This window comes from Lissotriton helveticus, chromosome 10 (genome assembly GCF_964261635.1).
Source record: "Lissotriton helveticus chromosome 10, aLisHel1.1, whole genome shotgun sequence".
In the NCBI taxonomy this organism is placed as follows: domain Eukaryota; kingdom Metazoa; phylum Chordata; class Amphibia; order Caudata; family Salamandridae; genus Lissotriton; species Lissotriton helveticus.
In genome coordinates, this window is record NC_136071.1 from 995,925,805 (window position 1) to 995,952,284 (window position 26,480).

Consider the following 26,480-nt stretch of genomic DNA (forward strand, 5'->3'; position numbering starts at 1 on the left):
CCAGACTATGTTCCACAGCTTTATCAGGGCCTGCAACGGTACCAGTTTTTGCTGTGATAGATTTAGTGGCTCTCTTTTTCATTTTGTTGTTTGGCGGTGGGAGGGGGATGAACAATTTCTTCTGCGAGGGAGCCATCAAGCCTCCTTCCTCTTCCCCACACATCAATCACAAACAACAAAGACCCTCGTGTTTAACTTCCTGTATACCACAGCTAACTACGGGGTTGTCTGGGGGTACAAACTGTGTGGGTGTTGGTCTAGTGAGGGAAATACACTGTCCCTGAGTCTCAGTTCTTCTTTCCAACTGTTCCTCTGTGTTTTGAATCTCTTGGGTTTACACCCCAACAGCAGAGGTCAAGTATGAAATAATAAAAGATCAGTTTCTCTGGACTTTTTCCTTTGCTTTCCTTAGATCCTGGGTACAGGGTTGTTTGAGCTTACCCATATTGCTGTCAGATGCAGGGGCGTAAATAAGGCAGCCCAGCCCAGCCTCTTCCGGCCTCTGGCGGGTGCAGATGGGCCGCCTGCCATTGCGGTCCGGGCATGCCTGGATATGTGCACGTGCGTCCCACGCTGCGTGAGCACAAGCACACACTTAAGCAAGCGCCTCCTGGCGTGAAAAACAAACACGTTGGCGCCACCCAGCGCTGGTCACTCTGGGGGACTCAAAAAACAGGAAGATATAATCAAATGAAGGAAAGTAACAAAGTTCACATGCGATAAGATCGACTACGAGTCAGGTCAAATTTTTACATTTGTGAAGCATTTTGAACGAATCAGACAACAGAGGTAACGGCAGGAAATTAAAACCAGTGGGCCAAGTATGGTGAGTGACTCTGAAACTGAATTGAGTTCAGAAATCGAAACAAGTATCGAGGATGTAAGCGGAGGAACAGGACAAGGAATCTCTGCAGTGGCAAAAAGGAAAATCACCATCTCCGACGAGTTGGATTTTTTACGCCTAGACCGCAGAGCAACACTAAGACCCCGAAATCCAAGGAATCCAAAGCCCACCAGAGGAGGAAACGTTGGAGAAGATGACGCAAAAGAGACCAGAAAACAAAACAAGAACAGATGTTACAATTCAGAATGAACATAGAAACTCAAATAAATGACAGCAGTGAAGATCATGAAAAATCGATCATTAATCTTACAGAATTGATGCTAACCAAAGCAGATTAAGACCTCTTATTGCTAGGCTTAATGTTTTGTCCAGAACACGTTCTAAATTACCCACAAGCACAAATTGACACATTCAAGTACATAAGAAAACTACAATTTTAAAAAATACATGTCTCCAAGAATTTACTAGAAAACACCAGAGAACAATTATCTTCACAATTAGCCACCACCAGCGGCACCACCACCGGTACCACTATCGCCAACTTATTAGTCCTTCAAACTATGATGGAACTTGAACTAGAGAATGAAACTCAGGTTGTGACGTTATCCGTAGAGGACATCATTACTGAACAAAACCTGCAAGCAGAGGGTATATTAGTTACATCATTTAAACCACGATCAAGAGCAACTCCAACCACTATCAAGGATAATATTGATACTTTTCATGAACTAATTGTTGATGGTCTGAAGGCAATCCACAAGGAAACTAACTTGAAAGGAATGAAATGCTCTGCCAGAGAATGAAAGTATCATGATCTAGAGGACAAGCTGAGAAAGAATAAGCAAGTGGTAGTACGTAATCCAGACAAAGGTGGTTACATGGTGCTCGGCCCATGAAAATGTACCTGCAGGAAGCCCTCAATCAACTTAATCAGAAAGATTGTAATAGAAAATGCAGGCAGGAAACTATGATGAAATCGCATGTGGACTTCAATATGGACTTGGATCAATGGTTTGGGAGATAATTTACTCCCTCATGATGAATATACATTTTTGCGGGGTGACAATCCAAGAACTCCTGTGTTATACCTGATCCCAAAAGTGCATTAAAACGTATCCTGCCTACCTGGTCGTCCAATGATCTCGGCCAATAGAAGCATGATGGAGAATTGTTCAAAATACATAGATTCTTTTCTTAAACCCTATGTTGTGAAACTTCCATCATAAGTGAGAGACAGCAGTGACTTCCTTAAGATGATATATGATATACCAATGGAGCAGGATTATGTTCTAAATGCACTAGACATTGCTACCCTCTATGCAAGATGGTTTGCGAGCCATTGAATTCTACCCGAGCGACAGACTAGTGAGCATATGTAGGCATACACAGATGTTGCTAAGCATGGCCAAGAGATGCTTGGAGGATAATTTCTTTCTATTTGACGGAACTTTGTACCAACAGAAGAGAGGAACTGCAATGGGCACTTGTTTTGCCCCCAGCTATGCGTGTTTGCACGTAGGCTGGTGGGAGGAGAAAGTGCTCCGAAAAGAATTTGTACATGTTTGGGAAAATAATATCATACTGTGGACCAGGTTTATAGACGATTTATTTGTAATCTGGAACGGGACCATTGAATCCGCAGAAATGTTTATTAATAGTCTAAACTGTAACAATTTAAACCTGAAATTCATACACGGATTGAGTACACACGAAGTAGCATTCCTGATATTAAGGTATTTGTAGAGGCAGGTATACTGGAAACCAGACTGTTTAGAAGGTCAACAGCAGGGAACACAACTCTGCACGCTTCTAGTTTTCACCCCACCCACACAAAGCAAAGTATCCCTTACGGTGAAATGCTATGAGCCAAGAGGAACTGCAAGGAGTTAACTAAATGCCAACTAGGAATGAGCAAAAGGTCTCAGGACAGAGTCTATAGTGAAACAACCATTGAATCAGTGAAAGAGAGAGAGATGCGGTTGTTGAATCAAGCCCAGAGAACAACAGTGACCTTGGCTGGCTAAGACCTCCTCCTTTTTTCAAAAGGTGCAGCAAATGCAGAGCGTGTAGTATAGGCAGAAACCCAACAACATACTCTACCCCCTTCTGTAGAAGGGAGATGAAGATTGGAGGTGCATATAGTTGCAAGACTAAATTTGCAGTGTATGTTTTAACATGCACCTGCAATATGCAGGGAGGGAGCACTACGCTCCAAGTGCGTACAAGGATCCTGCAACACATGCAGGCTATAACGAATGCAGATAGATCATATCTGGTAGCCTGACATTATGAAATTACACACCAGAAGGATTCCATGCAAATCACCTATTTTGTAATTGATGCTATTGCACCAAACAAAAGAGGGGGTGATAGAGTTCGGGCGCTACGTGAACTTGAGACAAGGTATATCCTTCTACTCGATAGTAAGACGCCCCATGGGCTCAACCATGATGAAGAATTTCATTCATGCCTATAATTATGCAATAGCTAATACATTAAAAACTCGTAGCAGAGAGAAGTAATTGTGCTGCAATACTAACAAAATTCCATTTTGAGCTAGTATCCAAGCATAATGTGGAAGAACCCCTTGTATTGCTGGCATATTTCATGTGTTATTTGAATAATGGTTTTTATTTGGGCACTTGCCCAAAATGGTATTTAAATTGAAAGGTTTGCATTACTTATCTGATATAGGCACTGATTAAAAACTGAGTTACTGTTGCGTTATTGTTTACTAACAACTTAAGCCATATGACACTTTTCCAAAAGAAACTTGGCATTACAATTGGCACAATTAATGTTGAAACTTTGCAACACCCGGGTAACTATACCGTGTGAACCTCAATGGCACTTGTCACGTACAACATGAGCAGCGCTATAATTAAGTGTTCTGAAAATGTCAAAATTTTTTAAAATGTCGAAAATATTTAAAACAATTATGAATAGCACGAAGGCTTCACAGTGTGCTAATTTTATTTGTAAAATTTCTTTTCCTTGCAAATGTTTATATAACTTGTTATGATAATAAAAGCTAAAAAATTTAATTACTCATGAAATAACAGGCAGCGAGACAAACAGAGTGGGTCTGTTCTCGTTGGAACTCGAGCACTTGATACTTAAAGACATTGAGCAATCAATCAATTAATCAAACATTTGCAGAACGCACTACTCACCCGTGAGGGTCTCAAGGCGCTAAGGCGGGGGTGCTGCTACTGCTCGAACAGCCAGGTCTTTGAGGAGTCTTCTGAAGGTCAGCAGGTCGGGTATGTCGCAAGTGAATGGGGAGGGTGTTCCATGTCTTGGCTGCGAGGTGGGAGAATGATCTGCCGCCGGTGGTCGTTTGGTTGATGCGTGGGATGGTGGTAAGGGCAAGGTTGGCAGAGCAAAGCTGGCCGTTCAGGATGCAGCAGGTGAGTCATTTGTTGAGGTATGTTGGTCCGACGTTCTGGAGAGCTTTCTGGTCATGGGTAAGGAGCTTGAAGGTGATCCTTTTGTTGCCGGGAGCCAGTGCAGGTCTCTCAGGTGGGCAGTGATGTGGCTCTGCGGGCGATGTCGAGGACGAGGCGTGCAGAGGCTTTCTGTATGCATTGTAGTCTTTTCTGGAATTTTGGTTGTGATTCCCGCGTAGCAGGCATTGCCGTAGTGCAGCCTGATGCTGACGAGGGCCTGGGTGACTGTCTTTCGGGTTCCGATGGGGATCCATCTGTAAATCTTGTGAAGCATGCGGAGGGTGTTGAAGCAGGAGGAGGAGACGGCGTTGACTTGCTGGGTCATTGATAGTGATGAGTCCAGGACGAACCCAGGTTGCGTGCATGGTCGGTGGGAGTGGGTGCTTCTCCCAGCGTGGCCGGCCACCAGGAGTCATCCCAGGCAGAGGGGGTGGAGCCAAGGATGAGGACCTCAGTCTTGTCAGAGTTCAGCTTCAGGCGAATGTTCTTCATCCATTCGGCGATGTCCTTCATTCCTTTGTAGAGTTTGATTTGGTGAGGGAGAGGATCAGCTGGGTGTCGTCGGCGTGAGAGTTCATGTTGAGGTTGTGCGATCGGACGATGTTGGCGAGCGGTGCCATGTAGACATTAAAAAGGTTTGATCTGCGGGATGTTCCTTGGGGTACGCCGCAGGTGATCTTGGTGGCTTCGGATCGGAATGGAGGGAGGCGGACTCTCTGGGTTCTGCCAGTGAGGAAGGAGATGATCCAGTCCAGGGCCTTGTTGCGGATCCCTGCGTCATGGAGGCGTGTGCATGGTGTGTGGTGGCAGATGGTGTTGAAGGCAGCCGAGAGGTCAAGGAGGAAGAGAGCTGCGGTTTCGCTGCTGTTCAGCAGAGTCCTGATGTATTTCGGTGGCAATGAGGGCGATTTAGGTGCTGTGGTTGCTGTGGAATCTGGATTGATATGAGTCCAGGGTTTTGTTGTCCTCAAGGAAACGGGTCAGTTGCCTGTTGACAATCTTCTTGATGACTTTCGACGGGAATGGTAGCAGGGAGATGGGCCGGAAGTTCTTCAGGTCCTTTGAGTCCGTCTTGGCTTTTTTGAGTAGGGCATTGATCTCAGCGCGTTTCCAGCTTTCCAGGAAGGTGGCGGTTTTGAAGGAGCTGTTGATGATCTTCCGGAGTTTGGTGCGATGATGGAGCTCGCTTTGTTGAAGATGTGGTGAGGGCAGGGGTCGGATGGTGAGCCGGAGTGGATGGTTTTCATGATTTTGATGGTATTGTCGTCGTTGACATGGTTCCAGGAGAGCAGGAGGCCAGTGTGGCTGGGGGGGGCGGTGAGTGTGAGGTGTCAGCGGCTGTCGGGGGGGGGGGTCTGGATGTTGAAGCTGTCGTGGATGTCTGCGATCTTGCAGTGAAAGAAGGTAGCTAGGGAGTCACAGAGGTCTGGCGACGGTGGGATGTCGGAGCTGGGGGCGAATTCCTCCACGATGTTGAAGAGCTCTTTGCTGTTGTGCACTTTGTTTTTGATGCAATCCTTGAAGGAGGTCCTTTTGGCAGTTCGAATAAGTTGGTGGTGCCTGTGGCTGGCGTTCTTGAGGGCTGCATGGTTTTTGGGTGTCTGTTTGTGGCGCCACTTCTTCTCAAGTCTTCAGCAAGTCTGCTTGGATGCCTGGAGGTCGGGGGTGAACCAGATGGCCCTTTTGTCGGAGCGTCTGTTAGAGGTTATCTTAATCGGGGTGAGAGTGTTGGCGTAGTCATCGATCCAGTGTCTGAAGTCGTGGTCAGCTGTTTCGGTGTTGGTGGGGTCGGTTGGTGGGCCTCGGGCGAAATACAAAGACTTGACAGCACCCACTGTGGTGAAGAATAAATGGAACTGCTTTGACCATGATGCAATGCAGCACTACGCCCACTGGGGTGGGTCTAAGAGTACTTAAATGTTTCTTGGCTGTTGGGACTTTTTTTGCATAGCCAGTGATCAAGGGCAGAGTGCTGCCCAAAACGCGTTTGGCTCTGATTTTAACTGAAGGAGGGAGCACACTTTTGCTGCAGCCCACACCAAATAAAGGTGAAAACTTCCATATGTGTTTGGCGTTCTTACATGGCCAAACACTCACTAGGAGCCAAGAGGGAAATAAGGAAAGGGTCGCCCTCCACTCAAAACTTGTAATGCAACAATAGACCCAATCCCAGGGCGTCAGGGCATATCAGTGACTCTAACAATGGGGACACGGCGGAGAAGAAGTGAATCCCCGATGGGTGTACGAAGACTTAAAGATTGAGTGTAAGGGACAAACTCACTATTGGAGTACCCTGGTAACCTTTTATGATACTGGAGCGGCTGGTATGCCTAACTTGGCTGACTCTGGTGTACACAGAACTAGTGTCCAAAAGTGGAGTGGCAGCATATGAGTGCCGCCCTGATGAAACTGCTTAAGTTGGTATAGCAGTGAAACATGTCGGCACTGGCATTAGGTAATGGTATGCATGACTAGCTACCAGCCTTTTTAATATGAACAGCATAATCACGTCCCTATAAATAAAATTGGTTAAGGGAACTGTGTGCTGTGTTTTTAGGCACTTATTTATGTTTGTGTTTGTCACTAGCAGAGACTTCTGCTTTCCACTGTGTGCCACAATTTTTGTTGTTTGTCTTGGACACACCTTTCCTTTCTTCTTATTTTCTTTGAGAAGCAAGTGACTACCGATGATGAGACAGGGGCTTGTCTGGAAATTACATACCAGTTACCCCGTTGGTGGTGTTTCCGTGAGGAGTCACTTGTTTCTCTCACATTTTTTCTAGTTAGAGCTCTATCCAACACGAGTGTGTGGATGTTTGCGACCCACTCTTTTGGGTCACAATTCTTGTTGTTCTGTGTAACTGTCGGCGAGAACAGGTTTGCTTTTTTATTATAGGCGTAGTACAGTGCTTCACCTCCTTATAAATTGTATAAGGGAAGGATTGGGAGCTGGATATTTTGACTGCCCCATTGTTAGAGTCACTGATATGCCCTGACGCCCTGGGATTGGTTCTTACATGGCCAACCTTGTTTGATGGAATTTGTGCGACGCACCTCGTCGCGAGAACGCCCCTCCGCATATGAGTGGACCTGTTGCACCTGGAGGCTCAGTGGCAGCGAGGACATGGAAGTCCAATGATGTGGGATCAAAGATTGTCAGTCAAAGACTTTTTCAATATGCCGAAATACAAAGACTTGACAGCACCCACTGTGGCGAAGGATAAATGGAACAACTTTGACCATGATTCAATGCAGCACTATGCCCACTGGGGCGGGTCTAAGAGTACTTAAATGTTTCTTGGCTATCAGGACTTTTGTGCATAGCCAGTGATCAAGGGCAGAGTGCTGCCCGAAACGCGTTTGGTGCTGATTGTAACTGAAGGAGGGAGCAAGCTTTCGCTGCAGCCCACACCAATAAAAGGTGGAAACTTCCATATGTGTTTGGCGTTCTTACATGGGCAACCTTGTTTTATGGAGACTATATATATATATATATATATATATATACACACACATGTATGTATGTATGTGCAAGCAATAGTAACACAGGCAAATGCAACTGTTAAATGCATGGAATAAAGTACATGAAATAAAATACAAGCAGATACTAATATGGACGTCCACTGCAAGAAATCAGAAAAATATATATATACTAAATACATCAAATGATTATAACCACTGAAAACTTGAATATGCACAGATATGCACTCACACCTCACAATGAAAATACCTCAGATGATTATAACCACTGGACACTTGAATGTGTACCTAGACACACTCACACATCACAATGCCAATACTCAAAGAAAACACCTCACCAGCTGCAAACACTGCATCTTAGCCCAGCACAGTCGGGGTTAAGAGACTTAGCAAGCCGGGTTCTGCTGAAGTAGATGCGTCCGCCCCCATTCAGATTCAAAATCCCGGTTTCCAAGTCAACAAACCCAAGTTTTATAATCTCAGAGCACTAGAGGTATCTGGGAGGACGTCCTCTGCGCCAAGGAAACTTGCTGGAGTTGGCCACTCTCCATGCAAGCATTCCAAAGGCAAAATAGTTCACGTATCCTTCTGTTCTCCCATATGTTCCAGTCCCTTATGTAAAAGAAGCTTACGAAATTCTCCAACAGTACAGAAAACAATCTCCAAAAACAAACTTGAACGTGAATAGCCTAAACAACTTGAGTAATCTGGGGGCATACCTGTGTGCAAAGCTTGAGCTAGACAGTCTGAATTCAAGATTGCATGAGGGCATGTCAAAGCCAATAGTAAGAAATTCATAAAACTTCCCTATATACAACACAGTGCACATTTGTGCACCACTGCCTATAACACTACACAATTCATCTCCCAATGTACAACATAATGCACATTTGAGCACCACTGCTTATAACCCTGTACTCAGAGACCAAGAAGTACAACCCACACCTCTCTCTCTCTCATGCTTTATAATGCACATCCCACACGCTCTGTTCATGGCAAAGCTGTTCTTCTCTGCGATAGCACTCACTCTACAACTACAAGGTTATCCGAAAAAAATCTTCAAGGAAAAGTAAACATGCAGGAAAAATAATGTCGTACATTCAGGCTAGGGTAAAGTAAAACACCAAAAGTCAATTAAAATAATGGTAGTCAAAGGTCATCATGTGGTCCCAATACATGCGAGTGCCTCTGGCACTATAATAGCACAGGACACTGTGGGTGTCATCATTTTTCTTGTAGTATGTATGATACCTAATTTGCTTTCTTTCACTCTTAGGCCAGTCAATTGTACCTCAAGAACATCCCAGTCTTGAATTTTGAGCAGTGTCTATTTGCCAATGTTATGTTTTTATAACTTGTTTGACTCTCAAATTCTCGAGTTATGTCCAGGAGATACTCTGCCCTCCTCCCTCAACCGATCAGAAGCTGTCTATTGCAGATCACTATTAAATTAGGGTTTACTCCGCTTTTAATTACCCACCCTTATGTGCCCTCATCTATTGCTCTGTCCATGGCTCCAAGTAGGTAATTTACAGATGTTGTTAACCACATGTGCAGCCAAAAACGCTTAATAGGGCAACGAAGAAGATAGTAACTGTGCTGTGCATCTGTATTATTAAACAGATTCATGCACTCAGAGCGGTGCAGAGGAAGGATTTCATAGTACTTATTGCTGTTGAGTTTCTGCATATGGGTCTGCAATACCCATAACTTCATCATTTTGTCCATCTTCTCCAGTTTGAAAGTACTTCAAAAGGACTGTAAGGAGGGCATCATGCGGAAGCTTTTGCGATAATTCAGAGTTCTTAGTTATAGTCTTGTGAAATGTTCCTACATTAAATTTAAAATATCACTAGATACACATTTGTGGGCCTTTTCTCAGGGCTACTAAATTAGACAGTTTATATAAAATGGTAGCCTGTATTTTGTCATTTTTTCCAAAAGTGGTATTTTCGAAGAGTTAGCATATGCAGTGTATGCTTGAAATTTACAGGCATACACAGCATGCTCCATATTAATCAAGTACAACACCATGTCAAAAAATGAATTCTCCAGCAATACCAAGAAAGAGAATCAAACTGGCAAGTTTAGCAGTCTGTTTTCTGACTGAGAGTCAGCATCTGTACATGCTGAAGGAAAGGAACTAGGCAACCAAACATGTCCCTACGTGGTGGTCCATTAACAGGCTACTTCAACTCTCTTTAAGCCTCCTGCATCCTATGGCATTGTAAACCATGTGTCCTAGCTGATTAAGGATCTCATTTTGAATAAGGCAAATGAAATGCTCTTTCTAAACTTGACCGATATCCCGCCCGTCGAATGGTAAGTCCCATAGGTTATAATGCACTTGTAATACAGCAGATTGCACATCTGCCACACTCTAAATAAGGGTATGGGAATCTTAGATACTGTTCTATAAAAGACCTAGTCACTTTTCCAAAACCACAGTCAACAGATTATAACTTGGCCAGTCTCATCTTTTGGAATAAGGATATTATGTGTCATGCTTTAAACATTTCTGACAAGCTTACTGTTGCTTATGTCCACTAACACTGGTTATTGAATAGCATCTCCTAGAGTTCCAACAACAGCCATCTTCACCTTCACATGAAAAATGGAACTGGATTTCTGCCTGGACCAGGGGTGGCCCTAAAGAAGTTGCCAGTAACGTCCACTGTCGTAGAACCATGCAGTCAATCCCTCCACATTTATAGTCAATTGTATTTTTTTCTTTGGATTTGGAGCCCCACTTAACGTTTCTTCCTGGGTGGTGACCTAGGTTAGTGCTATGTACAAGCTGTCTCTGCTCAGTATCCATTCAGTATCAATTTCTTAAGACAGCTGAGCTCCAAAGAATCAGCTGAATAGTCAAGTGAATTGCTTCTCGAAAACATTCTTCATTTTTATTTAACATTTACACGACTTAAGTTTTTCATTGTCATATTGTATTGTTGTGACCCAGGAAAAAAAAAACGGAGTAAAATCTGTACCACTAACTTTAATGGTGAATAGCATGTAGTTGGTAAAACCTCACAAAATACAGTGTCCAGGTGTGCTGGAACAGGTGCGACTGGAATCTGCTCTTTTCAGCCCTCAAAGGAATGTGACCATGCTGCCAACAACTCATTCAGACGGGAAACAATCATATGTGTATCAGCCTCGGGTTGAGTGAATAGAAAGCGAGAACAGCTGTGTTTGCTCATGGGTTGTTAGAAGAGCTTGAAGAATAGAAGGATGGTAGCAATGGAATGTGTGCATTGAGATAGAGGATTTGTGTGAGTGCGTTGATCATCAGCCACCACACACCACTCATTGAGAAAGCCCTTTACTGCATGATTCTTGTGTATTTTTTCATCCATCCAGTCACATAAATATGCTGCTTTGACCCTTGACAGCTTTTTGTGAGCTCCTCCTTCCAAACGCCGAAAACACTTCTCTTGAAGTTACCAAGTCAAACCAGTGCCTCTTTCTGCATTACATTTTTCCTGCCGTGGTGTCAACGATCATATAAAGGGGGGAAAAAGAGGACAGGACTTAAGCCACTGTATTATTAGAAATTATAAGGGCACTTTAAATTAAAATACCGAGTTCCAGAAATTTGTCCTAGACTTTATTTACTTTGCGGCCACTGTTCCATTGTACACTCAAATATCTTTCCTTCAAGTGTTCTAAATGTAGCCATCAACTCCTGCTAACACTATCTTTTGCCGTACTCTTAGTGTCTTCCCTTTTTACAGTCTTTGCTCATTATCTGTTTCAGGGGCTGCTGAAGATGGACTGCCAAGGACTAGTGGCGCGTCTCACTCAGGATACTGTACTCCTGACTACAGCTGTGCAGCTGGGTGTGCGCTGGAGGGAGTTGGCCGAGAAGGTAGCCAGGCTCACAAGGCAGCAAATTGAAGCCTACGAGACCCCACACCACGGTAAAAATGGTGAAGTTAATTTGCAGGTGAGTTTTGAACTGTTTTTGCCACCTTTGCTGCAGTATTTCCACTACAGGAATGTTGATTATCAGTTCATTTTGTCCGAGTTTTATTGTGTGTTTATAGACAGTGTACATTAAACAAAATACACTGGTTCTATAAATATATATAGGGCCTTAATATGATGTCGGGTGGACCACCGAACTAGGAAGTGACCCCCCTTAGAGCAGTCAAAAACATCCAGTCCACAACGGCAGCTTTTGCAGTAGGCTGAAAAGGCCTGCAGCACAAGCTGTCATTGAAAAATTGATGTTTTCAAACATCCCTACACTGTGTGGCAGGCATGATGGTGCAGGGATGTTTAGGTAGGCTCTATAGGTGTCCCCCAGGCACCATAGCGGAGGGCCAGGGCTGATGGAGGGCCTGCTAGGGGGCTCCCAAAGTCTCTTTCTGACAGCCTTTCCATGTCGGAAAGGCCAACATTGAAAGGCTTTAGGAAAGTGACATTGTAATCCCGGCGGCAGAGCTGAGGCTGGCTCCACCGTCATTCATGGGATTGCGATTCCACTCCTCCTCCGACAGGCTCTATGAGCCCATCTGAAGAGGAGCAGGATCCCCTGCAGGTTTCCCTCCAACCACCGTCATCGTAATCCGGCAGTTGGAGGGAAACCCTTGATGTCGGTCAGATAGCCTCCGACAATCTGTCGGATGGCTTTCCTCCAAACATCGAAATCTGGCCCATAGTGTTAAGATGGACATGTCTATTCTTTCATGCTGAAACAGCAAGTAGCACTAGCAAAAATATTGAACAAAAATATTCCAAAGCTATATGTTGAATTTCTGCTTGGATGACGTTTGTCGATGCTTTGGGTTTTAAGTATTTCAGTACTGATCCATAGCTTCTTGTGGCTTGTTTCTTGGAACAGTTAATACAATACTGCTATTCTTATATCTCTTCTGTAGTTACTCCTCACATATATTTTCAAATAGAAAAAGTTTCTTGAAACAGTTAATACCAGGCCTGGAACTCTAGACATTTATGAAACTTTCATCTTTCTTTTTTCTGTTCTCTCCCAAAGGTAAAATAAAAGTTTGTACTAAATTCTACAAGTGCACACTGTTAACAAGTCCAAGGATCAGGTGGCTGAAAATGTCTCGAGATATTATTTTAACATGATTTTCCACTATACCCGAGTTCCATCTCTATACTTGGGTAAATACAAACTTCTAAAATGTCCCTTAATGAGACTTTTGCTCCAAAAAGGAATGATGATAAATCACATTAGTTCTAAACATTGAAACCCAAGTAATTTCAAATATTTCTTTTGGTTTGGTGCTAGATCTTAAAAAAGGCACTAAAACCAAATAAATATAAAAGAAATACATTAGAATTTGTGAAGCACTGCTCCGTGTTTTCACTTTCTCCAAAATCCCAACTTCCGGATGACAAATCAAAGAAATTGCTAGCTGTTTTTTTGTGATAATTCTCCTTGCAAGATGAGGCAAAATATTGTATTAGGTATTGTAAGTTATATTATTTGTTATTTATTCATGGCATTTCTGCCACTGACATAGCCTCATCATGCTGGGTTGTAGACATTGTTTAATTTGTAAAAGAATGAGTGGCAATACCAAAAGCTCTGCTCCAGCGGTGACATTAAAAATTGGCTTGCTGAATACCAAGGCTGCGTTGTAAGACCCCCCAGGATTTTGCAGCTTTGGGTGGCACATTTTGCAGTATTTTTGTGGTGGCCAAGAAATGGTAGCAGGCTGTAAAGTCAAGGTTAGGAATGCCATTGTTCAAGCAGAGGGGCTGTGATATTTGCTTCTGTTGGGCATTTGTAAAGGCACCTAGGGGCAGATTGCGGACCTGGCTATCCATGGACCACAAGGCTCTTGGGGGCACATCAGTGGTGGTCTACTACCGCCCTATTATGAGTCAGGGTCGGACCGCCACAACCCCGCCACAGCCTCCAGGGAACCACCAGTGTAGAGGCATCATTATGCTTGGTAAGACCACGAGGGTCCTGCCAAGCATATTAGAAGTTTCCTTTCCGCCAGCGTTTTCGTGACGGTTCCTTCTACATAACAACCCTGTGGATGCATGCTGTGCACCCCTGTGTGCATTCACACCAGTTGGTGCATGGCATGGACTTGCCGTGCACAAACTGTTTTGGGTGTTCCCATTGTGTTACCCAATCTTAAAGGCACCCCCATGGGAACCGCAAAAAAGCCCACCAGACACGAGGAAATTCCCAATCTGGCGGGGGGTCTGACCGTGGCTTTAGCAGTGCGGGTTGAGGCAGACCCAGCGCTGTACCACCAAAGTCCTAATTAGGCCCCAAGTGTTGAGGCGTGGGGTCAAGATTTCCATGTAGACACCCTAACCCCGAAGTATGCTCATTTTAAATCACAAATTTAGAGTTGCAGACCTGTGTTTTTAAGATTTGAGCAAATTTACAGGGGAGGATCGGAAGTGACATCATATAAACTTCAACATAGATAATATTGAAGGAAGTGAGATTATATTAGATTAATGTAGATCAAAATGAAGCATCACTTATCTTTATATTTTTTTCAATTCCTTTTGAAAACCTGAACCTGTGGGCTTATAAAACAGTAATTCAAGACGGCACAAACAACTGACATTTAAAAGTAGCAAAAGTCAAAGGTGCTGTTTGATAGATAAAGGGATATTCATGAAACGTCGACAAGTGCAGAGGAAGATGACGCAGCAAGGTCTTTCATTTTGATCCTACAATACTTATGTGTTATCCGCTAGGGGAGGTGATGGTACAGCCTTGATATGAAAAAGCCACCATCAAAGATGTGCTGGACATTGGCGGGACTGAAATTGTCTGTTAGAGATAGGTTGGAGTTCAGTGTTCAAGATTTTGTAGGACGTATTTTCCCATCAAGAGTCCTAATTATAGGGCAGCTATGATGCCTCTACAAAACGCAGTAATAAAAGGCAGTTAATAGTTACCAGACAGCACTCATGGCTGCCCCGCGGTACTTAAGGTTTACTACTCGAATGATTGTGTTTTTTCCAAACTCCATATCGCGATATGCTTCCGTTGCAAGAAACATTGACTGCAGGACCTGTCAGCATTTTCTTTTCCAAAAAGCACACCTCCTAAGTGATCTCCTCAGTGTACTGCTTGATTCACGTAACGGTCTGGACAGGAAAAGAAAACACAATGGGATGATGGAGGGAGCAGTGAAGCTTTTCAGACACTCACCCGCAGTCACTATTAGATCTGGGTTGAATCCATCATCGTTCTTCAACTCACTTTTCCCCCCTAGTTCAGACCCAGCCAGATGCAAATCAGTCTTGACCCTGTTCCTCATGGTATCAGTTCAACTCGATTGTCAAGCCAGGTCTTTAATGGACCAGAAACAAGCATCCTGAGACCGGTTTCGGGGTAACACTCCTAATCAGCCAGGCTAGCTTGAATCCAGTGGCATGTGAGCAAGGGACCCATGTCTTGGTATACACTGCCAACATAGGGCAAATAAAGCAAACACAATGGGGATAATGGACGGAGCACTGAAACTTTTCAGATACTCACCCCCAGTCCTATTGGATCTGGGTTGAATCCATCATCATTCTTTAGCTCACTTTGCCACCCCAGTTCAGAACGATGATGGCTTGGCAGTTCGGGCTGGACTGTTTCAATGTGGAACAGGGTCAAGACTGATCTTTATATCGCTGCGTCTGAACTGGGACGGTGAGGTGAACTAAAGAACTATGATGGATTCAACCCAGATCTAATAATGACTGAGAGTGAGTGTCTGAAAAGTTTCAGTGCTCCGTCCATCATCTCCTTGTGTTTGCTCTGGACAAAAAAAAGGCCAGATATGGTGTTGATACTCAAGCCCTAAAGAAGAGTGGCCCTTTTGATGCGATGTTGACCTGGAGATGAGGGTCAACCTCAAGGACATTTTTTACACAAACTTTTGCAGGCCCTTTTCTGAAGATCACAGGATTTTTACAAAAGTGCAGTTTTTGCAAATATTTAGGAAATTGAAAATTAGCATTGTCTTTGGTGTAGTGTTGAATTAACCTCAGGTCTCTTTAATCCACTACCACTCTTCTCCCACTTTATCTCATTTTTATCTATCACTGCTTTCTCCCTTTGTGCTCGAATTTCCATATTTCTCTTCGTCCTTTCCCTTTCTCTCTTGCTCGCTGTCAATACCTTATAAAGAAAAATACATGCCTTTGGGCTCCACTGGGAACCACTGACTCAAATTAAGCACTGAGTGTGCATGGTGCATTTCCAGTGAAAAATACATCTTTTGCTTTTGCCTCATCAGTGTTTCAACAATTGTGTACCTTCTTCGCAGACATTTGCACAGAATCACAATTGTAACTGGATTACATGCCCATTGCTCTGTGCCCTCTGCAGGTATGTCGGGGATTGGATGACCATGTATTCTCAACACCTTTTTGACACACTGGCAGGCACTGTGAGAAACTCGTATTGCCTTCAACCCCCACTTAAGAACTATCAAGCATGGCCTGCTATAAAGAAGTGAAATAAATGCACAGCACGATAAAATACAGACATACAACATCCTGGAAATAGCTAACATTCTTTGGGAAAGAAAGATTCAGGAAAATGTGTGAATTATCAATATGAACTAAATCCTTGACTAATCAATGACCTTCTTTGTTCATTTTTGATTTTGCAAGTAAAGTGAAAGGCATGAATATAAGGTCAGATAGGGACCAGTTTAAATACCCTTTTTTAGTTACCACCGGGTTTGAGACCCAGAGTAAACTTGCCCACTTAAACCCTGATTGCCATATATTTGGAGGCCCTTATGATTAAACAATCTTAAATGAGTCAGAAAGTGTAGAGAAAAAAACAATTGTTCTCTCAAACCAGTTCTGCTTTTTTGACAATCACAGACAGTTGGAATTCCAGATTGCCTATTTATTGCTGCGGTTTGCTGTGGATTTGAGACCTAGTGTTAATTCATTTCCTGCATGGGCTCTCTTAAATAAATGGCATCGCCTTCGGAAGCATTATACTGCAATCCTTGAGCCAAATGACTGCCTTTTGTTTACTGGCAGCGAGTCATTACCAGACTGCACATTACCCTGGAAACAGTAGAAATTTGGCTCAGTGTCATAAACCTTGACTGCTTGAACCCCCAACTTTCGCTGGATGCCAAATCACTTCACCCTCAGTGGCGGCTTGCAGTGGGAGTGTTGCGGGGCAGTGGGGTGGGGGAGGGACAGTGTGGAGGGGTAGTTGAGTCGGACATACGACGTGCACGAGTAAAGTACGTAAATAAAACTATTTACTTTGCGCTTGATGCATCGCCGAGTTGGCGATGCAGCGGGCGCAAGGTAAATAGGTTTATTTATTTATTTACTTACTTTACTCGTGGACGTCATATGTGCGACTCCACTACCTCCCCACCCTGTGCCCCACCGCCCTGCAGCACTCCCACTGCGAGCCACCACTGTTCACCCTTGACACCAACCTAGCCTTCATTAGGCACAACAAGATTGCGGACATACACAACAGCTTCAACAACCAACCAACGTACACCAAGACCGAACAACCACCCCCCACCACCACCCTCCACGCCTGGACCCCGATCAGCACCGAAGACACCATCCGCACGATGAACTCCATCCACTCCGGATCACCGACCGACCCCTGCCCTCACCACGTCTTCAACAAGGCCGACGCTGTCATCGCACCCCACCTGCGAGACATCATCAACACATCCTTCGACACCGCCACCTTCCCTGAGAGCTGGAAGCACGCCGAACTCAGCGCTCTACTCAAGAAACCCACAGCGGACCCCACCGAACTCAAGAATTACCGCCCAATCTCGCTCCTACCGTTTTCAGCCAAAGTCATCGAGAAGACCGTCAACAAACAGCTGGCCGCCTTCCTCGAGACGAATGGATCCCTCGACCCCTCACAGTCCGGCTTCCGAGCCAATCACAGCACCGAGACCGCCCTCATAGCCGCCACCGATGACATCCGAGCCCTGATGGACAATGGAGAAACAGTGGCCCTCATCCTCCTAGACCTCTCCGCGGCATTCGACACTGTCTGCCACCGCACCCTAGTACAGCGCCTCAGCAACGTCGGAATCCAGGACAAGGCACTGGAATGGATCATCTCCTTCCTCGACGGAAGAACACAGAGAGTCCGCCTACCACCGTACAAATCAGAGGCCACCGAAGTCATCTGCGGCGTCCCCCAAGGATCCTCACTGAGCCCCACCCTCTTCAACGTCTACATGAGGCCCCTCGCGGCCATCGCACGCCAACACAACCTCAGCATAATCTCCTACGCCGACGACACCCAGCTGATCCTCTCCCTGACCAACGACCCCGCCGCCGCCAGAGCCAACCTGCACGAAGGGATGAAAGAGGTAGCCGAGTGGATGACGACCAGCCGCCTGAAACTGAACTCGGACAAGACGGAGGTCCTCATCCTGGGCTCTTCACCCTCCGCCTGGGACGACTCCTGGTGGCCCCCCGCCCTGGGCACCGCACCCAAACCGACAGACCATGCACGCAACCTGGGCTTCATCCTGGACTCTCCCTCTCCATGACCAGGCAAGTCAACGCCGTCTCCTCGTCGTGCTTCAACATCCTACGCATGCTACGGAAGATCTTCTGGTGGATCCCCACCGAGACCAGGAAGACCGTCACCCAGGCCCTCGTCACTAGCCGACTGGACTACGGCAACGCCCTCTACGCCGGTACCACCGCCAAGCTCCAGAAGAGACTCCAGCGGATCCAGAACGCCTCAGCCAGACTCATCCTCGACATCCCGCGAACCAGCCACATCTCCGGACATCTGAGAGACCTTCACTGGCTCCCCGTCAACAAAAGAATCACCTTCCGCCTCCTCACCCACGCACACAAAGCCCTACACGACCAAGGCCCAAGCTACCTCAACAGCCGAGTCAACTTCTACGCTCCCAAACGCCACCTCCGATCAGCCAACCACGCCCTCGCCGCCGTCCCCCGCATCCGAAGAGCGACTACAGGAGGAAGGTCCTTCTCCTACCTGGCCGCCAAGACCTGGAACTCCCTCCCGGCCGACCTGCGCCTGACCCAAGACCATCTCTCCTTCAGGAAGAAGCTGAAGACCTGGCTGTTCGAGCAGTAGCGGCACCCCCCCTCCCCCAGCGCCTTGAGACCCTACGGGTATGTAGTGCGCTCTATAAATGTCATTGATTGACACATTGCCTAAAACCAAAGACAACCTGATACCTGTTCTCTCATTTAAAGAAACTGAAACAGTTTCTTACAGAAAGCAACTTCAGATCTGTTGTACAAGCCTCATACTCTCACATCTGGATAGGCTCCACATTGAAACCCCTCATGGGGATCCTACACATCAGAGCACATCCCATCCAGGTGTTGAAGAAATATGATCATATCACCCCGTCCCAGTGGTACTCCATTGGTTCCCCTTACCAGCCTGTACTATTTTCAGAATGAGCTGTATCATTTACAAAGCAATCATGACCAGCAACTCATTTATCTTTCAGACAAACTATTCATTTCAGGTAGTTCTCAGCACAACCCCAAATAGGATGCCTACAGGCTGCAAACTAAGAAATGTAACAATTAAAGGCACCTGCCATTTTTCATCTATGCAACCAGGACCTGGAACAGCATCCCCTGTGTCTGACTGGACCTCCGCAACACTGCTCCAATTAGGAAAGCGTTGAATACACACCTCTTTTAAGAATCTTACCTGACAATATATTACCCATCCACAAAATGACTACCTCTCCTATTATTCATTGGCTTTATGGATATTTTAACCTTGTGCAAACGCTTTTGCATTTTGACAAGGTTCACACTATCGAAATACCACAAACCTATACACATTTGTATGTACACACATAAATACATACGTCATTTGAAATAAATGTAAGAGTTGTCTTTTTAGAATCTTCGGAAAATATAACAGGTTTGTTTGATTCTGAGTTTACCCTGGAGAATGAGCCAGAATTGTGGTGTTTGTTAGGATCACATTTTTCAGTTTGATAAATATTGGGATTTCAGGTTGGGACCAAGATTTACTATATATGTCCTTTGCTACTCCTCCTGCTGGTCAAGGTTTATTAATCAAATAGCTGGGCAGTCCTGAAGTAGATATGTACATGACTTGATTTAGGCAATTTTTAAGTTTATTTTGACTTTGGGGTTAAGCCAGTAGAGGTGACCTTGAATGAACATCAATTAATCAAACTGTTCTTATACAGAGTGGATTATCACCCATGAGGGTATCCAGGGGCTTGGCTGTGGGTCTCAGTCAAAGAGCCAGGTCTATAGTCCCAGCGAGGTGGGAGAAAGATCGTCCTCCGGTGTGGCATCAGTGGATGTGCGGTGTCTGTGCGAGGGCAATGTGAGTGGAGCATAGATTTCTGGGGGGCTGGTGGAAGTTCATTTGGTGGTTTATGTATGCTGGTCCTTGGTTGTGGAGGGCTTTGTAGGCTTGATGTTCTTGGATTAATTTGTGCCTTTCATGAGATAGGCTGCTGCTTGGAGAATAATTTTTAGATGCACTAGAGTGGATTTGGGAAGGCAGCAAGGATAGTGTTGCCTTCCTCTTGACGTGAAAGTTTATGTCTGAAAAATCTGAAAGAGTTTCAGTATGCTGGAGAATCTGAAGTAGTTGTAATGATGTCGTTTTTGTCACCATCAATCACCGTGGTAGTATTTTCATGTTCTGAACAATGATGAAACCCAACAATGTGTTGAAGCTAACCTCTGTCTGTGACATGTTTTGGCTTGAAAGTGATTCTATACATTTTTTGATTGTGTGGATTCGATTTTTTTGTTTAGAGTTGAGAATGAGGTTTTCAGCTTTGCACTAGCCACGTTCAGTAAAATTAAGCTCTGTTAGATTCCTAGTATTTCCTGAAGGCTTTTCAAGATTGTGATAAGTAGAGTTTGAGGCCACTCTGAATGTTGCTCTATGGTGACATCATGCAGCTCCATGTAGACATTAAATGGAGAGGGAGATATGATTAAGTTGTTAGTCATTCCACATCTCAAGAGGGAGAGTGTGTGATCCGAGTTTGTCCATTTCCTCATTGAGAACATGGAGCTTGCTACTTGATGCCATTCACAGTGGCACAGCTTTCCAGTACTTCTAGAAATCATTGTGAATATAAATAAATACTATTAAAACTATGCTAGAAATATTTGGGTGGATAGGCCTAATGTATCTTTTGTAACAAGACACATAATCCAATAACAAGCTTACAAATGGAAGATTCTCCTGTCAGATTAACAAAAGGAATATTCTCCTGTCAGATTACTCAAGACATTGTACCATCTGTAGTCTAGTTATTGATTCTAGAATGGCCTTATTTGACAGTTTTTTTTTCTCTCTTTTTGATTTTCTTTTGTAATTAGGTTCATGAATGCACTTTTGGAATTTGAGGGTTTGTGTACTGCATTGACCAAAAGGTTCTTTAACTATACACAAAACCTTCAGTCTCGTCAAAAAAAATCTCCATACACAACCTAAGGTTCAAACTAATTTCTTGCCCTTGCCCTGCCTCCATGACGTCTGATATCAAAATGTTTCTAAATGACTTCAATGCATTTCTGGAAAACCATTTTGAGCATCCAAACTTCAACTAAAATGCAAAACATGTAAGCACCTTGGTACTCACAAACCTCACCAACAACAAATAGTACATCTATGTCCAGGACAGAAAATGGAGGAAAAACAGAACTCCACATAACCTTGTGATACTGAAGTCCCTCACCATTTCACACACAGGGCTGTCTCAGAAAGAAGGGGGGCTGGAGCCATTGGGGGTCAGTATTTGTAGGCCAAGTGCCACTGTTGGTACTTCTGTTTTTATTTCTCTAGCTCTCTCAGACTAATTGCAGGAGGCACAGTGAGGCCTTTAGGAGAGATAATGAGTAAGAGTAGAGGGAGATCATAGAGGAGGAAGAGAGAGTGAAGAGAAGAAAACCGACAGACAGTATGATGGAAAGAAAGGGAGCTAGAGTGAAGGGACGATGGGAGCTGGGATGGTTTGAACGGTTTTGCCAGGGGTGATTATGGTTTCACAGTCTGGTCCTGAGCCCACAGCATTCATCACATCAGACTAAGCCCAGTACTATACCAAACCATCAATGACACTTCTAACAGAAGTAGTAAAGTAAACACAAATGTGATGGGTTAAATGCCTGAATTAATCTCAGCAACTGGTGATCACAGAGAGCAGCATCCCAGTCCCTAGTTATTTTGCACAGCATGCCAACTCAGTCTGGACATATGCAAATCAGTCTTGATCCTGCTGCAATAGGAACGGTCCTCCCTCAATGTCCAAGCAGGATCCTCCCTATATCTAAATACCCTTGTCAATGATCCACCTAAGAGGCATTGCAATGCCAACAGTAGCTTGCTATCTGTTTGCAGGTCATCCTGAATTCTAAATTAAAAGTAGTACATTTTCTCACTTATTGACTTCTCTCTTGCTCCACTCTCACCATGTAAATACATATTAATTTTTAAACCAGTATTGTGAGAATATAGTATTTACATTTACTGTTTATCTATTTTCTTTAATACCCTTGTTTACCTATCATGTTTGCAATTACATCCAACCACAAATTCATGTATTCTACATTATTTTCTACCCATGTTTTCTACTTGAAGATGAAATGTGCTTTCACCTTTGCTGCTTTAATGTGTGGTGGTCTCAAAGGATATCATCACCATCACAGTGTCTACATGTTGAACAGTTCACATAAGATAATGAAAAAAAAAGGCATACTTTGGGGTAAACATTTTTAATTAAATTATTTTCTGTATGTATTTTTGGCCAGATGATGTGGAAGCCTGCATACGATTTCTTGTACAACTGGGGAGCTCATTATGGAGAAAGTTACAGAGATGTATTACAAGACCTGCATTCTGCATTGGACAAAATGAAAAATCCCATAACCCGGCAGTGGCGAGAACTAACTGGTGCACTGATTCTGGTGAACTGCATGGAGACATTCAGGACCTCTGCATTTTCCAAGATAGAGGACTGAGCAGAGTAAAAACCTGGTTTATTGGGATCATTTTAAACATGATTACATAAAAATATTTTGTACATTTCTGTTCTGTGAACTGTGAAAATCAGTCCATTAGCCTAAAATGTTATAGCCTTGAAAGTATAGCTGTGTTTTTAAATGCCAAGTATGTGTTTTTTTTAATCTATCTCATGGATACTTAAGCAAATAAGGAAGCAACAAGTGTTGCTACTTGCATTATACATATAGTGATGTGTTTTTGATACACCATATCCACTTAGACATCTGTTGATACCCATTTCAGCCATTTAGGAACTGTGACCTCCCACTGTGACACTAAACAATTACTATGAATTTGAAACTTTACACCGTGTGGCAACAATGTTTAAGTTACATGTTGGGACACTGGACCTGGTTTAGTTTGTTGGATGGAATACTTCATCACATTCATGACCGATATCCTGTCCTCAACCACATTATAACCTATTGCATTCAGCCACAGCCTGTGCAGGTAAGAGCAGTGGGGCCGGGTTGGGTGGGATTAGAAAGACGATCACGAGGGAAAACTAAATAATTAATTTTCCCTCATCGTCGTCTGTCAAATTTCTCCCCCCCCCCCACACCTGGCCTTACTTCTCTTACTTGCATGGGATATCCTTCACACGCATGATGCAGAAAACCACCCACCAAACTCTAAATTTGGCCCGTGATATGGTGACACGCTGAGACTAGGAATGCAAGAATTATCTAACTGTAAAGTCATCAATGTGTAATACACATGTGAATACAAACTGATATCAAGCTATGTGTACTCTGATGTTAAGATTAGTTAGTTGTTGGCACCTCAACCAATTTGGTTCTGTAAGAGAAGAGGCGACATTTCTTCCTGTGCTTTACAAACAGTATAAGTTTGTGTATTGTTATTTAACATGTACGGTTTTTTGTTCATTTTAAAGGGTAATTAGAATTACCATATTTTTACTAGGTAAAGGGCTTGAGATTTTTTCAAAGCTTTGCAATCTTCAAAAAATATAACATGTTTTTAAAGTTGTCCGGTTTACATTTTGAAAGAATATAATTAGTAAAACAAGGTTTGGCAAGAAAAAAATCTGTGACGAAGTAGAAGAATTCTCTTGCGAAAAAAAATGCCCAAAAAATCTTTTTCAAGTGGTACGAAATTTGAACCTTCTGTTATCTACAACATTTTAAATGCATACAAACTTAGTTTGCCCAATATAACATTTGCCCACCCCTACTTTCAATAACAGTTTCTTTTACAAGCTACCTGCATACAACTCATCAACCTAACAATGAATTGTACCATCCAACTCAAAATATTCTTTTAACTTTACTTCTGAAAATATTCCCTCACCACCACCTTTTGTCAGTTGTGCTGCCAGCTAATTAGAAGAAAAGAAGACGTGTTCTGTACTTTAGTATTTGCGCAGTATGGTAATCAGGAAAACATTCTAGCCTTATTATTTCAAAAGAAACTCTGAGCAATTATGTTTTTGAGCAACAATCTGCTCTGGAGTGAAAAACATAAAACAAAAGTTAAAATGCTTTTTTTTCTTTCATGGTCAGACAAGTTGTAAGTCTACAGTTTGAGTGGTTGCTCTGAACATCACCTGCATTTTCTTCTTGCGTTTTTAAGGCAGTAGGCCCATTGCAGCTCTAAGACTGACGCGCTGCATAGTGCTGAATGAGCTGTAGTAGCTTTCTAGGAGGATGGAGGGGGTTGAAATCCTCCTTGGCTCTAAAGTCACACATGCAGGGCCACAGCTGTTAGCTGTTGAACATTCACAGCGAAAGAGGGCTGAAGTCAGCTACTGGTTCTCCCCGACTTGCCTGAGCTGCTTTTTGTAGTTCAGACAAGTCAGGGAGAACCAGGAGCTGAGCAGCATTCAAACCTCCCTTCTTCTGAAGCTCTAGTGACACTGCACTACAAGAGGGGGGAATGGTGAAGGCTGTGTGCGTCCTCCTGCACAGCCTCTGCCTTTCTCTTCCCTCTGCCTAATATATATTTCAGAGGCAGGGGAATGAGAAAGGTAGAGGCTGTATATAAGGACATTGAATTGTTGAGAGCAGCGGGTCGGTGCAAGTTCATATAGGCAACTTCTGATGGATTGTCTTCAATGGAGCTCTCAACATTCCAATGTTCTAATATAGCCTTATAGCCCCTCCTAGCCTGCTCCAGCGTCGGCCTTTAACAAGGGAGCAGCACTTTAATGCCAGTATAGCCCAGCTCTGGAGGGCTATAAGGCTATTTGAACATTCCACCAATAGTGGACTGAATGTTCTAACAAATCAAACAAAGGCCTCACAGAGCCCAAGGGAATTGAAACCCCCCCGGCTGTGTGAGGCTTTTGTTCACAGCAACAGCTGTGAACAACAACATTAGAATGTTAGCGCTCTGGGCATCTACCGGTCATTAGAAGCCTGGAGCATTCCCTTGTTTTCAATGGAGCTCCAAACATTCCAATGTTCTAATTCATGTTAGTGAATGCTATAGTGTAAATGTCAGAATTTTTGTGAATTGAATTGGTTAACTCAGCCAAAAGAATGAAACAAAGCAAGCTGTAATGGTTCACGGTTTGGCATATTTTCGCATCATGAATCATGTGCATAAACTATGCATGTCCATGAATTTCCAATAACTGGCCTATTCACAGATAAAGTCAACACTTTATATGAACGTTGTATTCTTATTATTATTTATTAATATATGAATGTATTACGCACTCGGCTACTCTTGAGTGTCCCGGCGCGAAATCATAGGGTAAGGCAGAGGAATTAACAAATTGGTCTTCAGTTTTTTCTTAAATATACCTGGATCCTGGATGGTACGCAGGACCAGAGGAACAGCATTCCAGGCAGCTGCTGCTTTGACAGAGAAGGAGCTAACCCCCTATCCCCTGACGCCTAAAATGAAGGACATGGGCCAAGAATAGAGACAAGGAGCGCAAAGATCGTGTAGGAGCATAGAAAGAGACGCGCTTCTGCAGATAAAGAGGGCCATGGTTAACCTGGGTATCTGGTTACTGGTCCGATACCATCAAATACTTTTACACATGATAGCAATTATTACCAACAACTAATTAAAATTCAATATAAAAGAGAGTATCTTCAGCCAGTGGCAGACTTTTCTGTTTATGTAATAACCTGACATGCTCTGATCTGGGCAAATGGGTAAAGCACAGTGATTTCTTCTCCAGTGTTACAGTATGTAAGTGTATGTAAATAAATATAATGTACTTCTGCTATTTTGAATGTTTGCTGCTATTTCTATGTAAATATCATATTGTATATTTCGTCTTCTTGCCAATATTTCCAGAATATAAATGTATATTTTCTAAAATCTCAATAAATGTTATTCAGCAATTATGATACTGATAGCTTGAGATGAGGTTTTAACATTGTTTTGGGACTTTTAATATGTACGATGATTACTGTCAAATGTGTCGGAAATTGTGTTTTACTCCTATATATTTTCAGTATTGAGGCATAATGTACTCTGGTTTTGTGTATTGAAAGTATCTTTCATTTGGTGTGGACAGCAATACATGAAGTATTGAACTGGAAATGTAAAATGCCCTTGTGCAATGTGTTTTTCTTGAACATGTGTTTTTTAGTATATCTGTAAAGGCCGCCTATGACTTTAGTCAGTGAATAATTCAATGATTGCCCATCACTAAACAGTTCTTGCAATGCCGAATAACATCATAGCTGAAAATTACTGG

The 26,480-nt window shown here is 43.6% G+C and overlaps 1 protein-coding gene across 1 annotated transcript in view; it reads left to right on the top strand.

Moving 5' to 3' along the window:
- The window catches only part of MACC1 (MET transcriptional regulator MACC1), a 172,356-nt gene extending 146,235 nt beyond the window's left edge, over positions 1–26,121 (top strand). The window contains exons 4-5 of the mRNA XM_078663673.1: positions 11,534–11,722; positions 22,549–26,121. Of these exons, the coding sequence (XP_078519799.1) occupies positions 11,534–11,722; positions 22,549–22,758 (399 nt within the window). The 3' untranslated portion in view covers positions 22,759–26,121. The remainder of the gene's footprint in view (positions 1–11,533; positions 11,723–22,548) is intronic.
- Positions 26,122–26,480: the final 359 nt, after the last annotated feature.